Raw genomic sequence first — 15,568 nt, forward strand, 5'->3', positions numbered from 1 at the left:
GTCCCCATCATTCCTACTACTTTGGTGTCCCCATCTCTGGACTCCAGGGAGGACTCCATGCCAGGCCCTGGTGACCTCCTGGGCTAGAGAGCCACAGGATGGGGAGATCTCAGCAGATCAGGGGTACAGACAGCTCTGGGGTTTAGGAGGCTCCTGGGGAGGCCCAGAGGCCCAGGACGTGGGGGCCCATGTGACCGGGTGAGGCCTCTGCTGTCTGCCCTGGTTGGCTCATCCGCCTTCCTCATTTCAACACTTCCATGAAATCCGATTCCCGGCTCTGAGCAGGACTCACTTGTTCTGGGGCAGATATCACAGGCCATGGATGCCCCAGGCTGCCGCCCTGGGCAGAAAGCTCAGCTGGTACAGCAGATTTGGGGGTCAGTGGGTGAGTGGTGTCAAAGGCCTTGCACCTGGGCCACGCACGGTGGCCCACGCCTGTAATCCTAACACTTTGGGAGGCTGAGGCAGGAGGATCACTTGAGCCCAGGAGTTCAAGACCAGCTTGGGCAATGGAGCAAGACTCCATCTCTACAAAAAATATAAAATTAGCCAGGTGTGATGGTGCATGCCTGTGGTCCCAGCTGCTTGGGAGGCTGGGGTGGGAGAATCACTTGAACCCAGAAGGCGGAGGTTGCAGAGTCAAGATCACGCCACTGTACTCCATGCTGGGTGACAGAGAGAGACTCCATCTCAAAAAAAAAAAAAAAAAAAAGGCTTTGCAGTTCTGGAGGAGTGAGGGGGTCTGAGGACCCGAGGACACACCAGATTCCCAGAGGTTAGAGGTAGTAGAGAGAAGAGGAACCAGGAGACAGAGACAGGGGCCAAGAGGGGGTGAAGGCAGTCACTTGTGGTGCCGAGGACTGGCCAGATAAGGACAAGCCCTGACCACAGAGCTCAGCCCACAGGAGATCAGTAATCTCCGTCACGGTAGACAAAGGGAGAAAACACCTGCTAAGAGAGTAGAGAGCCCTGGTTTTCAGTTTGAGCACATGTTGGAATTGCCTGAACAGTTAAAAAAAAAAAAAAAGGAACCGGTGGTCGGGCAATGTGGCTCACACCTGTAATCCCAGCACTTTGGGAGGCTGAGTCGGGTGGATCACCTGAGGTTGATCACCTGAGGTTGGGAGTTCAAGACCAGCCTGGGCAACATGGAGAAACCCCATCTCTACTAAAATACAAAAATTAGCTCGGTGTGGTGGCGCATGCCTGTAATCCTGGCTACTTGGGAGGCTGAGGCAGGAGAATTGCTTGAACCCAGGAGGCGGAGGTTGCAGTGAGACGAGGTGGTGCCACTGCACTCCAGTCTGGGTGACAGAGCAAAACTCCATCTAAAAAAAAAAAAAAAAGAACCAAAAAACAGAACCTCCAAGAAACTCTGACTTAATCAGTCTGGGGTGTGGCCCGAGCAAGTATTTTTAAAACATTAAAAAAAATTTTTTTTGAGACAAAGTCTTGCTCTGTTGCCCAGGCTGCCTCCCGGCTTCAAGTAGCTGGGATTACAGGTGCCTGCCAACATGCCCGGCTAATTTTCTGGATTTTTAGCAGAGCTGGGGTGTCACCATTGGCCAGGCTGCTCTCAAACTCCTGACCTCAAGCAATCTACCCACGTGGGCCTCCCAAAGTGCTGGGATTACAGGCCTTAGTCACTGCGCCTGGCCTGCCTGTTTGTTTTCACGCCTCCTTTAAGAGCACAGACATCAGGATTCTGCCATCTCTGTTGTGCCTTTGCATCCTGTCCTGGGGCACAGTTCCCAGATGTGGGTTGCCCTCCCAAACAGGAGTCTCGGGAGGACAGTATGGGCTCTCTGTGGGTCTCCAGAACCTTGGCAAGTGAAGGAAAGAATGAAAGAAAGAACAAGTGGCCAGGCGCGGTGGCTGACGCCTGTAATCCCAGAAGTTTGGGAGGCCAGGTGGGCGGCTCACCTGAGGTCAGGAGTTCGAGAGCAGCCTGGCCAACATGGTGAAACCCTGTCTCTACTAAAAATACTGTTTGTGCACACCTGTAATCCCAAGTACCTGGGAGGCTGAGGCGGGAGAATCGCTTGAACCCGGGAGGCGGAGGTTGCAGTGAGCTGAGATTGCGCCATTGCACTCCAACCTGAGTGACAGGGCGAGACACCTTCTCAAAAAAAAAAAAAAATTAAATTAAATAATAAAAATAAGTAAATAAACCAATCAAGCAATGCTTGGCCACAGTAAGGAGCTCAATCAAGGTAATTAAGGGATTGGATGACAGCTGATGGATTCCCAGGTGCTTGGGCTGGTCACTACCCATGCACTCTCGCAGCTAGGAGGGTCCAGCCAGGGCGCGCGCACCAAGGCCCCACGGGGGCGCCGTGGGGGTGAAGCGCAGGTCCCGGAGCTGTAGTCATGGTGCGCCTCCCCGCCAACTCCCCTTTGTGTATTTGGCGCCTCCGTAGGGGCTCCCGGCAGGGTTCCGCGCGGCGCGGCTGCAGACAGGGACAGATAGGGTTACCGGAATCGCGGAGAAGGGAGCCCGGACCGGGGGAGTGAGAGTTCGTTAGGGCGCGCCTTGGGGAATCTGCGGGGTCGGAAACGGGAACAGCGGTGTGCAGGGGGATGAGCCCGGGGAGCACGTGGGCGGCGGATCCCAGGGCCGCAGGGCGCCCTCCACCTCCCCGCTCCTGGCCCGCAATGAGGGTAACCGGACCGGCACCTGCAAGTGACAGCTGGGGCTGGACAAATGCCGGGCACGGGCCTCTGGCCGGCCTCAGAGCTGTTCAGCGCGAGCCCGCGGCTTCCAGCCAACCTGCCCGCTATCCCCACTGCTCTCCCGGCTTTCATTCCCCCGAGTCTGAGACTCCTGGGCGCCCCCTGCTGGGCGGAGCCGGGGCCCAAGAGGGCTGGGCTCCTGTGCATGGGGGTTGGGGGCCGGCTTTAGGGTAGGAGGTCGTTTCTGTAGTGGACAGGGTGAACGGCGGAGGCCAGGTGGTGAGCCAGCTCCCCAGGCCTCGCGGCAGTCAGTTCACTCCAGAGGGTAGTGTGGTGGCCGTGGGCCCGCTGTACACACAGGAAGGGCTGTCCCATCTCCGTGGGTGATGGGGTAGGGGAGAGGTCCCTGGACGGACGTGTTGGCTCTAGGTCTCTCTGGAAAGATACTGACAGACTGGGAAGAGGCGTGGCCTAGATCTGGGGGTGGCCGAATGAAGAAACTGATGGGGACGAAGACTCCTGGGGGCCCCCGGGACCCTGGAGAGGGGTTAGGGGCCTGGGGGACAGAGAACACAGCGCTGTCCCTGGAGACGGGGGAGAGGCTTGGACTACAGCCAGATCTAGGGACCTGCAGAATGCGGGAACAGGGGCGTGTCCTCTGGACCTGCTGGCAGGGTTTTCTCTTCTCGTGGTAACCGTGCGCAGCTCCCAAGATGGTGCAGAATCAGTGCCGCTGACTGGGAACTGGGGCTGGCTAGAGGTCTCCTAGCCTCACCTTCTCTATACATCTGTAAAATGGGCCCCTTCACCCTGTCCCACCCTCCTCCCCAGGTCGAGAGAGTCCCAGGCAGCCATGGGCTCGGGACGTGAAGTTCTCAGCAGACATTTCCCAAGCCCCTCCTCTCCCTGCAGCCTCTCTTTTCATCCTCGCATCCACCCCAAAGGACTCAACCGTCATCATGACACCCTTTTAAGGACGAGGGAATTGGGAGGCAGGGAAGTCGACTCTTTTCCAGGGTCCCACAGTGGTGGTTTCAAGGCTTCTGGCTGAGAAGGGGCAGCTTAGGGGGCCTTGGAGCCCCGGGGCCTCCTGATGGCCTGTCCTACCCCATCCTGAGTGACAACCACCTCAGCTGGGGCCTACGGGTGCTGGGAGAGTGGACACCCAGCCCAAGCCACGTGAGCTGAGGCTGCTGCCCCGTCACATCACAGCCCCATCAAGGACAGAGCAGTCTTCAGGCCCCTGGTGAGGCGGTGGGCAGTGGGGCAGATAGACGGGTCCCAAGGGCCTGAGGATCCCCTCCTGCCCTTGCAGTGGCTGAAGGGCTTCTGGAGCCCAGAGCTGTCCATCTTTGAGGTGACATGGCACTGAGCAGGTGTGGGGCAGGTGGCCCTTGGCTTGTCTACCTGGATGGCTTTGACTCAGAGCCTGAGGTGGACACGTTGGTGGATGAAAAGTCCAAGGAAGATAGGTGCAGTGGATCACGCCTGTAATCCCAGCACTTTGGGAGGCTGAGGCGGGCGGATCATGAGGTCAGGAGTTCGAGACCAGCCTCGCCAACATGCTGAAACCCCATCTCTACTAAAAATACAAAAAATTAGCCAGGCAGGGTGGAGGGCACCTGTAATCCCAGCTACTTGGGAGGCTCAGGCAGGAGAATGGTGTGAACCCGGGAGGCGGAGGCTGCAGTGAGCTGAGATGGTGCCACTGCACTCCAGCCTGGGTGACAGTGCGAGACTCCGTCTCAAAAAAAAAAAAAAAAAAAAAAAAAAAAACTGAGGAAGACGACAAGGAGGGTGGCGGGGGGCAAGGAGAAGGTGGGAGGGCAGTGATGGAGGAGTGGGGTCTGGGGGCCCCGCCCAGGGGTTACTGGTGTCTCGGCTGCAGATACCAGGCTGAGGAGGTGAGGGGGAACCCCGAAGTGGATTCAGAGAATGGAGAAAAGAGGAGGAGGTAAGGATTGAGACAAGGTGGACTGCGTGAAGGAGGTCCCTGGGTTCTTGCTCACAGGATGTCTGTGTATCCAGGAGGATGAGGGAGACGGTGAGTGTTGTTCTGGGAGGGGACCGAGAGGTTCAAGGTAGGGCCTTGTGGGCTACTGGGAGAACAGGATCTTCATCCAGAGGGCCATGGGAAGCCAGGCAGGAGAGGGGAACAATCAGAAGAGACCCTGGCAGGGCGTGGTGGCTCACACTTATAATCCCAGTACTTTGGGAGGCCAAGGTGGGTTGATCACCTGAGGTCAGGAGTTCGAGACCAGCCTGGCCAACATGTTGAAACCTCGTCGCTACTAAAAATACAAAAAGTTAGCCGGGGTGGTGGCAGGCGCCTGTAATCCCAGCTACTTGGAGGCTGAGGCAGGAGAATCATTTGAACCCAGACGGCGGAGGTTGCAGTGAGAGCTGAGAGTGTACCATTGCACTCCAGCCTGGCACTGCCATTGCACTCCGGCGAGACTCTGTCTCCAAAAATAAATAAATAAATAAATAAAATAAAAACAGGAAGAAGAGACTGTTTTCTGTTTTCAGTCTTGGGGTAAGGGCAGGTTGGGGGAGAGTAGGGGGTGGGCTAGGGGACCCTGGGGCTGGCGAGATGAGGATAGAAGGGAGAGGGATCATGGAGGTAAAACCAGCTTCCAAGGGATGGCTGTGGATATCACCTGGGACTTCATACCTGGGAGGCTGGCTTCAGGGGTGAGGAGAAAGACCAGGCCATGGAGGGCTGGCCTTGACCCACCCCACTCCTCAGAGCTGGGACATGGTGGAAATTGGTCTGGCAGACAGCAAGGAGGATGAAGACCTGAGTCCCCAGCCTGCCTCCCCAATCCCAAAGGATTCTTCCCCTTAAGTCAGTATGGGGTTCAGGGTCTGGGGGTCTTCAGGCCATCCTGGCCAGTCCCTGCACTTTCTCAGGACCAGCCTCCCAGCCTGTCCCCGAAGCTCCTGGGATTTTTTCTTTTTTTGTCTCCCAGGCTGGGGTTGCAATGGTGTGATGATGGCTCACTGCAGCCTTGAACTGCTGTGCTCGTGATTCTCCTGCCTCAGCCTCCCAGGTAGCCACCACGGCTATTTTTTTTTCTTTTTTTTTTTTTTAAGACAGAATTTCAGTCTATCACCCAGGCTGGAGTGCAGGGTCTTGATCTCAGCTCACTGCAACCTCCATCCCACGGGGTTCAAGCGATTCTCCTGCCTCAGGCTCCCGAGTAGCTGGGATTATAGGTGCCCACCACCATGCCCGACTAATTTTCATATTTTTAGTAGAGATGGGGTTTCACCATGTTGGCCAGGCTAGTCTCCAACTCCTGACCTCAAGTGATCCACCCACTTCGGCCTCCCAAAGTGCTAGGATTACAAGCATGAGCCACCACGCCCAGCGATGCCTGGCTATTTTTTGTATTTTTTTTGGTGGGGGGGGGGGGTAGAGATGCGATCTTGCTAGGTTGCCCAAGCTGGTCTCGAACTCCTGGCCTGAGGCGCCCCTCCTGCCTCAGCTTCCTAAAGCACTGAGAATGCAGACATGAGTCACCTCTCCTGGTTATGGGATTGCTTTTTAATTTTCTTTATTTTTGAGATGGAGTTCCACTCATATTGCCCAGGCTGGAGTGCAATAGCACAATCTCAGCTCACTGCAACTTCCACCTCCCAGCTTCAAGTGATTCTCCTGCCTCAGCCTCCCAAGTAGCTGGGATTACAGGTGTGCGCCACCACACCTGGCTAATTTTTTGTGTTTAGTAGAGATGGGGTTTTACCATGTAAGTCAGGCTGGTCTCGAACTCCTGACCTCAGGTGCTCCACCTGCCCCAGCCTCCCAAAGTGCTGGGATTACAGGCGTGAGCCACTGTGCCGGGCCGGGACTTCTTAAAAGAAAACTGGAGGGCGGGCGTGGTGGCTCACGCCTGTTTAATTCCAGCACTTTGGGAGTCTGAGGCGGGCGGATCATGAGGTCAGGAGATCGAGACCATCCTGGCTAACGCGGTGAAACCCCATCTCTATTAAAAATACAAAAAATTAGTCGGGCATAGTGGTGGGCGCCTGTAGCCTCAGCTACTTGGGAGGCTGAAGCAGGAGAATGGCGTGAACCCAGGAGGTGGAGCTTGCAGTGAGACGAGATTGCGCCACTGCACTCCGGCCTGGGAGACAGAGCAAGACTGTCTCAAAAAAAAGAAAAGAAAACTGTAGAGTCCCCATCCCATTTGGTTTCTGGACAAGGGAGAACGCTCCCACAGTGGGTACTGGGGACCTCAACCACAGCTGGAGGTGGGGACCTGGGTCCCAGGATTGGGGTGATGGGAAGATAGGACACAGGTGGGCTGTGAGGCCTGCACCTGTGGACCCAGGTGGTCCTCCCAAGATGTGATCGCTCCATGACTGCTGGGCTCGAGCCCACTATGCTTTGGATGGGCAAGGGATGGGAACACAGCATAGGCTGGCTCATGGCGCCTTCTTTATTGTCCACCCCAGCCCCCCTTCCCTGCAGCCCCCTCCAAATGACAAAACTACCCACATCCCATGGCCCACCCCCAAAGCGGCGGGATTCAGAGCTGCGAGAACACTGGAAGCTCCCCCTCTGACAGCAGTGGCGACACCTTGGGTGCAAGCGGGGCCGGATCTGGGTGGGGCAGAGGAGGGGGGCGCCTGAGCCTCAGCGCCTTGGGCCCCCGCCCCCCTCTCCACCCGCGCATTCCTCGGCCTTACCCGCGGGGGCGTCGGGGCGCGGCGGCCCGGGCGCGGGGGCCGCGGGGGCGCCGGGGCGGTGGTCCTCCAGGTGCAGGGTCATGGCGGGCCGCGAGGCCGTGGAGAAGGCGCACTGCATGCACGAGTAGCGGCCGCGTGTGTGCTCCCACACGATGCGGCTCGGGGCCGCGTGCCCTGCGGGCAGGCGGGACCCCGTCAGTCCCGGGCTCCCCCAGCCCAGAAGACCCGAGCGCCAAGGATGGAGGACGCCGGCGAGGGTGGGTGGGTGGGTGAGACTTTTTCCCGCCCCCCATCAGCTTCCGGGCGCCTAGTTCAGTTTCTCCCGGGTCTGTCTGCCCCTAGAGTTGGGGGCACTCAACTTGGCTTCTCCGCGTCCCCTACTATCATCCCCAGATTCACTGTTGGGGAGAAGCCCGCTCCGAGGTGAACGGTGAAAGGGGCGCAAGGTTTATACGGGAACGCCGGCGCAGATGAAGGCACAGGTGCCAGTCATTTTTAAGGCAAAAATCCTGTATTTCGGGACGGTGGCATTTGTGCCCCCTGGGAAGGGGATGGGCACTGCTGCCTCCTGGTATCCACCGGACCCCGCAGGGCGCAGGAAAGAAAGCCCCTCCACCCCTCCCTGGTGGTCACCTGCACGCACCTGAGGGCGCGTCGGAGCCGCCCTGGGGTCTTCGGGGGCTGCTGCCAGCACCTGCGGTAAAGGGGCGGGTCAAGTTCAGAGTCAGGGCGAGCCCAGCCCGCCCTCCTGGAGGCCCCCAACCCCACACTCACCTTGGCTCTTTTTCCAGACGGCGGCGCTGGAAGCCGGCGGCCCGGGTGCAGCCGCCAGGAAGGGGCGCAGGCGCGGGGGGCTTAGGCCAAAGGGCGCAGGGTTCAAGTAGGGCAGGAACGGTCCGGTGGGGGCAGGGGCGGGGGTCGTGAACGGTTCCAGCAGCGGGAACGGCAGGCCCGGCGCTGATGCGGGGTCAACCTCCGGGGGGCGCTCCGGCGCGGGCGGCTCTCGGTCCAGGGCCGGGGGTGGCGGCGGGGCTGGGCTCTGCGCATGCTCCGCGCAAACATGCAGGTGCTTGAAGAGCGAGCGGTGCGTGCGGAAGCGCAGGAGGCAGTTCTCACACCTGGAGGTGGGCAGAGGGCTGGGCTGGGCTGGGCCTCCAGGGGGACCAGGGAGAGTGTCCTGTGCAATGCCACCCGCCCTTCGAGCGTGGGAACCGAGCCTGGGCACTAATCACGTCCCCGCTCCTGTACAACTGTGGCAGCGACCCTTCCTGACCACTTCGGGTGGGAACCTGGGGAAACCCGTAAAGAAGTCTCAATTTTAAGTTAGGCGGCCGGTTTTCCACTTGGGAGGTAAAGCCTGGCTGGGTGGGGCCACGCCCACGTATGCCCCGCCCCATCCAGGGAGTTGAGGGCGGGGCTTCCCCAAAGGCCCACCCACATCAAGTCCCGCCCTCCACCACCCTGACCAGGAAGGGAGGAAGGCCTGGAGCCCACACACAGGGTGAGGCTAGGGCAGGGCGGAGCTCAAGAGGTCAGGGTCTCACTTGAAGTAGCGATTGGGTTTGTAGTGCAGTTTGCTGTGAGCCACCAGCTCCTGCATGCTGGGGAAGGTCTCGGTGCAGCTCAGGGCTGAGCAGCGGAAGAGCTTGCCTGGTAGGAATGAAGGACAGAGAAGTGGAGACAGGTGGCCAAGGCTGGTTCCGAGGGGCTCCGCCTGTTTCCCACCCTAACCTGCCTCCCCATTACCGGTCCTGGCCCTACCTTCCAGGGACTGTGTGGGGGGGCAGTGGGTTCGCAGATGCTGTGCCAGGTCACGGACGCTGGGAAAACTGAGGCAGCAGCCAGGGCTGGAGCAAGGGATTTGCTTCCCTGCAGGACGCACAGAACAGTGGTCACTGGTCCCTTCCTCACTAGTGCTGTCCCTGACCCCAGGGTTCTGCCCCAGAGAAGCAAATATGATGTGCTGGGGCCTTTACTCTCTGCCTACCACAACAGACTGGTCTGCCACAGTGCAGGGGCTGGACTGGCCGGGCTCACCATTGGAGCCACAGCCTGGCATCCACCGGCTGCTCCGTAAAATGATGAGTGGCATCCCTCTAGAAAGGCCCTGAGGTTAGAGATTCTCTACGTCTCGCTTCTATTGTTTCAGGGACTGTGATTCCCCAGAAGACCCCATCACAGATCACCTGGAGGTGGGCGTCGTCTGGGAGGCCGCAGGTCCTCGCTGGTCCCGGAAACTATGCTGGTCAGGCCAGGGCTGGGTCCGGGGCCAGGCTGGCAGCTGTCTGGGGCTGGGGAGGAGCCCTGCTGCATCCCTCCAGCCCCTCCACGTTCCCACACTGGCGGTGTGGCTGCCTGCTCAGGGCCTGGCTCCTCCGACATGGAGGAGGAGGGGGCTGCAGCTGGCACAGCCGGGGACAACACCTCCTTGTCGGTCTCACTGGAGCTGGGCTCTGCAGTGGCCAGCATGTCCGGGATGGGTCCTGAGGGTTTCTCCTCCTGGTGGAAGGAAGAGGCGCAGAGAACCCTTCTGGGCTCTGGGTCAACCCAGTCGGCCCCCATTCTAAGGAATCACCAGCAGGAGAGGATAGGGGTATACGTAAGGGTGGACTAAGCTTTTTCTTTTTATAAAGATGGGGTCTCGCCATGTTGCCCTCGCTGGTCTTGAACCCCTGGTCTCAAGTGATCCTCCTGCCTCAGCCTCCCAAAGTGCTGGGATTAGAGTCGTCAGCCACTGCACTGGCCCGGATTGAGCTCCTTATGCATATGGGAGAAACATTTGCTCTCCGCAACTAGGATAGGTGGGAGCCCCAGTATGCACACAAGCGTGGCCTAGAGGGAGTGGGCGGGGCCAAGGCTACGGAGGCGGGGCTATGGGCAGGCATGGACTGGGAAGATGCTAGAGGAGCTAGACATGGATTGTCTGAGGACCGAGACCGGCCGGCCTCGAGCAGTGTGGACAGTCTTGGAGGTGCTGGGGGCCCGGATGTAAGAAGTTTAGGGGCGGAGTCCTAGCCTGACGGGCGTGGTCCATTCCGGGCCGGGCCCGGAAGTAGGGCGCTCTCCGAGTGACAGCCAGCGGCGGACGGGTGCCCGGATGTGGGGGCGGGGTCGGCCGGAGGCTGTAGGCGCGACAGGGCCGCTCCCCGCCAGTCCCCGCAGCTCCGCCGCGCCCGCGACCCCGGTGCCGCGCTCACCATCTTCGACACGGCTCGGCCTCTTGTTTCTGCGGCTCCGGCGGCTGCAGCTTAGGCGGCGGCCACCCTCTGGGCAGTGCGAGCTCGCGCTCCCGTCAGCGCCATTTTCCGCCTCTCAGCTCTCGCGAGTCTGGGGGCGGGGCCTGCGCAGGGCGCTCGGAGAGGGGGCGGGGCCTGAGGGCAGAGTCATCCTGGAGCGCAGGTCGGACGCTGGTGCAATCTTGCTATCCCCGGGCAGTCAGCGCGCACTTCAGCAGACTCCGTGCACGGAGATCCGGGATGACCTCGCTGTCCTAGTCTTCAAAGTGGGCACCTTCATCCCTCTAGTCTTGTCCCAAGATCAGCCCTGGACAGGCGATAAACAGCAGTTCTTCTTTCTTTATATTTTTTATTTTTTTGAGACGGAGTTTCGTTCTTGTTGCCCAGGCTGGAGTGTAATGGCGCGATCTCGGCTCACTGCAACCTCCGCCTCCTGGGTTCAAGCGATTCTTCTGCCTCAGCCTCCCAAGTGGCTGGGATTACGGGCGCCCACCACCACGTCTGGCTAATTTTTTGTATTTTTAGTAGAGACTGGGTTTTACCATGTTGTCCAGGCTGGTCGTGAACTCCTGACCTCAGGTGATCCACCCCCCTCGGCCTCCCAAAGTACTGGGATTACAGGCGTGAGCCACCGCGCCCGGCCAGTTCTTTATTTTTTATAGTGTTGAGACAGGGTCTTGCTCTATCGCCCAGGCTGGAGTGCAGTGATGCGATCATAGCTCGCTACAGCCTTGACCTCCTGGGTTCAGGCGATCCTCCCATCTCAGCCTCCCGAGTAGCTGGGATTACTGGCGTGCGCCACCGTGCCCAGCTAATTTTTAAATTCTTTTTAGAGACAAGGTCTCTCTGTGTGTTGCCCAGGCCGGTCTCAAACTCCTGGGCTCAAGCGATCCTCCCGCCTTGGCCTCCCAAGTGTTAGGATTGCAGGCGTGAGCCACCTCACCTCCCCTTGCACTCACATTTTAAAATGGGGAAACAGCATCGCTCGAGCCAGGGACGTCGAGGCTGCAGTGAGCGTGATGGCACCACTGCACTCCTGCCTGGTCGAAAAAGCGAGACCCCCATCTCTAAAAGTTAAATAAAAATGGGGAAATAGACAGTAAATCAACAAGTGCAAAAACAATCTTTTGTTCTATTCAGAGCAATGAAGCAAACAATGAAATGTCGAAGTGATGGGTCAGGGAAGCCACTCTGAGGAGGTGACTTCGGAGCTGTCTCCAGATGATCAAGGAGTGAGCTGGTGGAAAGCCCGAGGAGCAGGGGGCTCTACCGGATAGCTGGTGGTGATGTCCTGGAGTGGGGCAGGACGGGCTTATTTTGGTCAAAGAGCAGCGAGGTGGCCAGGGCACCACTGGAGCAGAGTGGAGGCGGGGTGTGGAGGTCAGAAAGCGAATATGGTGCGCGGCAGGTCATGCAGGGCCATGGGAGTGGTGCAGAGAGAGGAGTGTGGTTTATGTTGTAACCACTGATGAATTTTTAGCAGGGGGAGGCGCATCATCTGATTCCTGGCAGTCACTTGGAGGAGGATGGGCTGTTGAGAGGGCGGTAAGGTAGATCTAACACCTTAGATCTCTCTGCTGCCATCTCATCTAAGATGAGATCATCCTAGATCTCATCATGCTGCCATTCAAGAGGTGTTTGTTGAGTTCTAGGCAACTGTAGGGTTTTTTTTTTTTTTTGGACGACGTCTTGCACTGCACCCAGGCTGGAGTGCAGTGGCGCGATCTCGGCTCACTGCAACCTCCGCCTCCTGGGTTCAAGCAATTCTCCTGCCTCAGCCTCCCAAGTAGCAGGGATTACAGGCATGTGCCACCATGCCAGGCTAATTTTGTATTTTCAGTAGAGATGGGGTTTCTCCATGTTGGTCAGGCTGGTCTCAACTCCTGACCTCAGGTGATCTGCCTGCCTCAGACTCCCAAAGTGTTGGGATTACAGGCATGAGCCACTGCACCTGGCCACAGTTGTAGGTTTTATGTGCAGTGTATTTCCATCTGCAAAGCAAGTTGTACCTATGCACTTTTTTTTTTTTTTGAGACAGAGTCTCACTCTGTCCCCCAGGCCGCAGTGCAGTGGCATGATCTTGCAAGCTCCGCCTCCTGGGTTCAAGCAATTCTCGTGCCTCAGCCTCCCAAGTAGCTGGGACTACAGGCTTGTGCCGCCACGCTCAGCTAATTTTTTTTGTATTTTTAGTAGAGACGGGGTTTTGCCATGTTGGCTAGGCTAGTCTTGAACTCTTGGCCTCAGAGATCCACCTGCCTTGGGCTTACAAAGTACTGGGATTACAGGCATGAGCCACTGCATCCGGCTTTTTTGTTTGTTTTTTTGAGACACAGTCACACTCTGTTGCTCAGGCTAGAGTGCAGTGATGTGATCACAGCTCACTGCAGCCTCAACCTCCCTGGGCTCAGGTGATCGTCCTACCTCAACCTCCCTAGTAGCTGGTACTAAAGGTGTGTGCCACCACACCCAGCTAGTTTTTATATGTTTTGTAGAGATGGGGTTTTGTCACATTGCCCAGGATGTTCTAGAACTCCTGGGCTCAAGTGATCTATCCGCCTCAGCCTCCCGAAGTGTTGGGATTTCAGGTGTGAGCTACTGTATCCAGCCCCCTATGGGCTTTTATATGCAGAGAGTACCTTTAGGAGATATTTAAAAACTGGGGAGAGGAACAGGGATGTTTGAGTGGGAGAGAGACTGAGTTTTCACTTTTGTGTTTTTTGAATTATTATTATTTTTTTCTGTCCAGGCATGGTGTCTCAAGCCTGCAATCCCAGCACTTTGGGAGGCTGAAGTGGGAGGATCACTTGAGGCCAGGGGTTTGAGACTAGCCTGGGCAACAGAGCAGGATGCCATCTCTACAAAAAATAAAAAGATTAGCTGGGCGTAGTGGCACATGCCTGTAGTCTCAGCTTCTTGGGAGGCTGAGGTGGGAGGATTGCTTGAGACCAGAATTTAGAGGCTGCAGTGAGCTGTGTTCATGCCACTGCACTCCATCCTGGGCAACAGAGCAAGACCGTGTCTCTAAGAAAATAAAACAAAAGGCCAGGCACGGTGGCTCACGCCTGTAATCCCAGCACTTTGGGAGGCTGAGGCGGGCGGATTACAAGGTTAGGAGTTCGAGACCAGCCTGACCAACATGGTGAAACCCCATCTCTACTAAAAATACAAAAATTAGCCAAGCATGGTGGCACGTGCCTGTAATCCCAGCTACTCGGGAGGCTGAGGCAGGAGAATCACTTGAACCCAGGAGGCAGAGATTGCGGTGAGCCGAGATCGTGCCACTGCACTCTAGTCTGGGCAACAGAGCGAGACTCAGTCTCAAAAATAAATACATACATACATGCAAAAATAAAAAATAAAACAAAAACAAATTAAATTTTTTTCTTTTAATTATTCATTCAGTTAAAAACTCATTTGCTTTAAAAAACAAAGATCATTTTAATGCAGGGTAAGGATGTGTGTGTGTGTGTGTGTGTGCGTGTGTGCAGGGGAGGCTAGTGCAATCTGGGGAAGGATGGGGTGAGGTGGCAGAAGGGACAGGGACCCAAGGAAGGAAGGGAGAGGAGGGACTAGACTTAAGAAATTTTGTAAAAGAGTCAGCAGGATGTGGCGGTGAGCAGCAGGCGGGGCACACATGACTGAGGTCTGCAGTCTGAAGATGCCTGTAACCTAGATAGGAGATGATATCTTTTAGCATATGCTAAACCTTTAAGATAATGGCCCATGGTGCCGTGCACAGTGGCTCACACCTGTAATCACGGCAGTTTGGGAGGGTGATGCGGGATCATGATTTGATTCTGGGAATCCAAGGCTGCAGTGAGCTATGATCATACCACTGCATTCCAGTCTGGGACAACAGAGTGAAACCCTGTCTCAAAACAACAGCAACAAGAATCAGATGCTGGAGTGCAGTGGTGTGTGCCTGTAATCTCAGCTACTGGGGGAAGGCTGAAGTGGGAGGATCGCAGGAGCCCAGGTGGTCGAGACCAGCCTGGGCAACACAGTGAGACCCCATCTTCAAAAAAAGAAAAGGAAATTCAGAGATGGAAAGCACCAGGGCCATTCAAGAGATTGCTAAATGCTTTTGTGTCATCATTGAGCAATAAAAGGGCCCTTGAGACCCGGTTGCAGCCTTGAGAATTTTTTCCAGCCATGCTCAGCTTCCCAAGACAGGCACAGAAGGGAGAATAGATTCTGCAGAAGGTTCTGCTGGCCATTCTTGCTGTCTCTCTCTCTGTGTGTGTGTGTGTGTGTGTCACAGTCTTGTTCTGTTGTCCAGACTGGAGTGCAGTGGCACAACCTCGGCTCACTGCAACCTCCACCTCCTGGGCTCAAGCGATTCTCCTGCCTCAGCCTCCTGAGTAGCTGGGACTATAGTCGTGCGTATCATGTCCAGCTAATTTTTGTATTTTTAGTAGAGATGGGGTTTCACCACGTTGGCCAGGCTGGTCTCGAACTCCTTACTTCAAGTGATCTGCCCACCTCAGCTTCCCAAAGCCCTGGGATTACAGGCATGAGCCACTGTGCCCGGCTGCTAGTCTTGCTTTGATTCCTGGCTCTACTGGGGATTCCCGATGCCCCATTCTTCCGTTGGGTAGGTATTCTGTGCCCGAAGTTCGCTCATCACAGCTTAGATCACTCTGTGCAGTGCTTGTCAACCAAATCTGCTGAGACCGACCCTCTCCCACCTTCCTGGCTCCTGCTGCAACGCCCATTCCACCTCTGAATTCCCCTCGCTTCTGTGGGCCAGTCCTCACCTCACCAGTCAGCCCCATCTCTACTGGACTGGCTTCTCTTTGAGGGGCTGAGCACAGAGCGGGTGTCCATATTAGGAAGCTAGAATTAATTAATTAATTATTATTATTATTATTATTATTTTTAGAGAGAGACAGGGTTAGCTCTGTTGCCCAGGCTGGAGTACAATGTTGCAATCAGCTCACTGCAGCCTCGACCTGCTGGGCTCA

The 15,568-nt window shown here is 56.8% G+C and overlaps 1 protein-coding gene across 1 annotated transcript; it reads right to left on the reverse strand.

Moving 5' to 3' along the window:
• Positions 1–7,097: 7,097 nt before the first annotated feature.
• Positions 7,098–10,689, reverse strand: ZNF414 (zinc finger protein 414). The gene is made up of 8 exons (XM_009434565.5): positions 10,566–10,689; positions 9,555–9,867; positions 9,130–9,237; positions 8,913–9,018; positions 8,143–8,486; positions 8,012–8,062; positions 7,369–7,542; positions 7,098–7,282 (listed from the first exon to the last, which is right to left on the reverse strand). Exons 1-8 carry the CDS (start codon positions 10,566–10,568, stop codon positions 7,209–7,211), a joined length of 1,173 nt encoding a protein of 390 aa, XP_009432840.2. The 5' UTR covers positions 10,569–10,689; the 3' UTR covers positions 7,098–7,208.
• Between the last annotated feature and the right edge of the window lie 4,879 nt (positions 10,690–15,568).

The sequence above is a fragment of the Pan troglodytes genome, chromosome 20 (assembly GCF_028858775.2).
Source record: "Pan troglodytes isolate AG18354 chromosome 20, NHGRI_mPanTro3-v2.0_pri, whole genome shotgun sequence".
Taxonomy (NCBI): Eukaryota; Metazoa; Chordata; class Mammalia; order Primates; family Hominidae; genus Pan; species Pan troglodytes.

What these genes read in the sequence shown, in the direction of transcription:
- ZNF414 (XM_009434565.5), bottom strand. An exon ending in CAGACGACGCCCACCTCCAG is followed by an intron (nt 9,238 to 9,554) that starts GTGATCTGTGAT and finishes TGCGTCCTGCAG; the next exon opens with GGAAGCAAATCCCTTGCTCC. An exon ending in AAACCCAATCGCTACTTCAA is followed by an intron (nt 8,487 to 8,912) that starts GTGAGACCCTGA and finishes GCCCACCTCCAG; the next exon opens with GTGTGAGAACTGCCTCCTGC.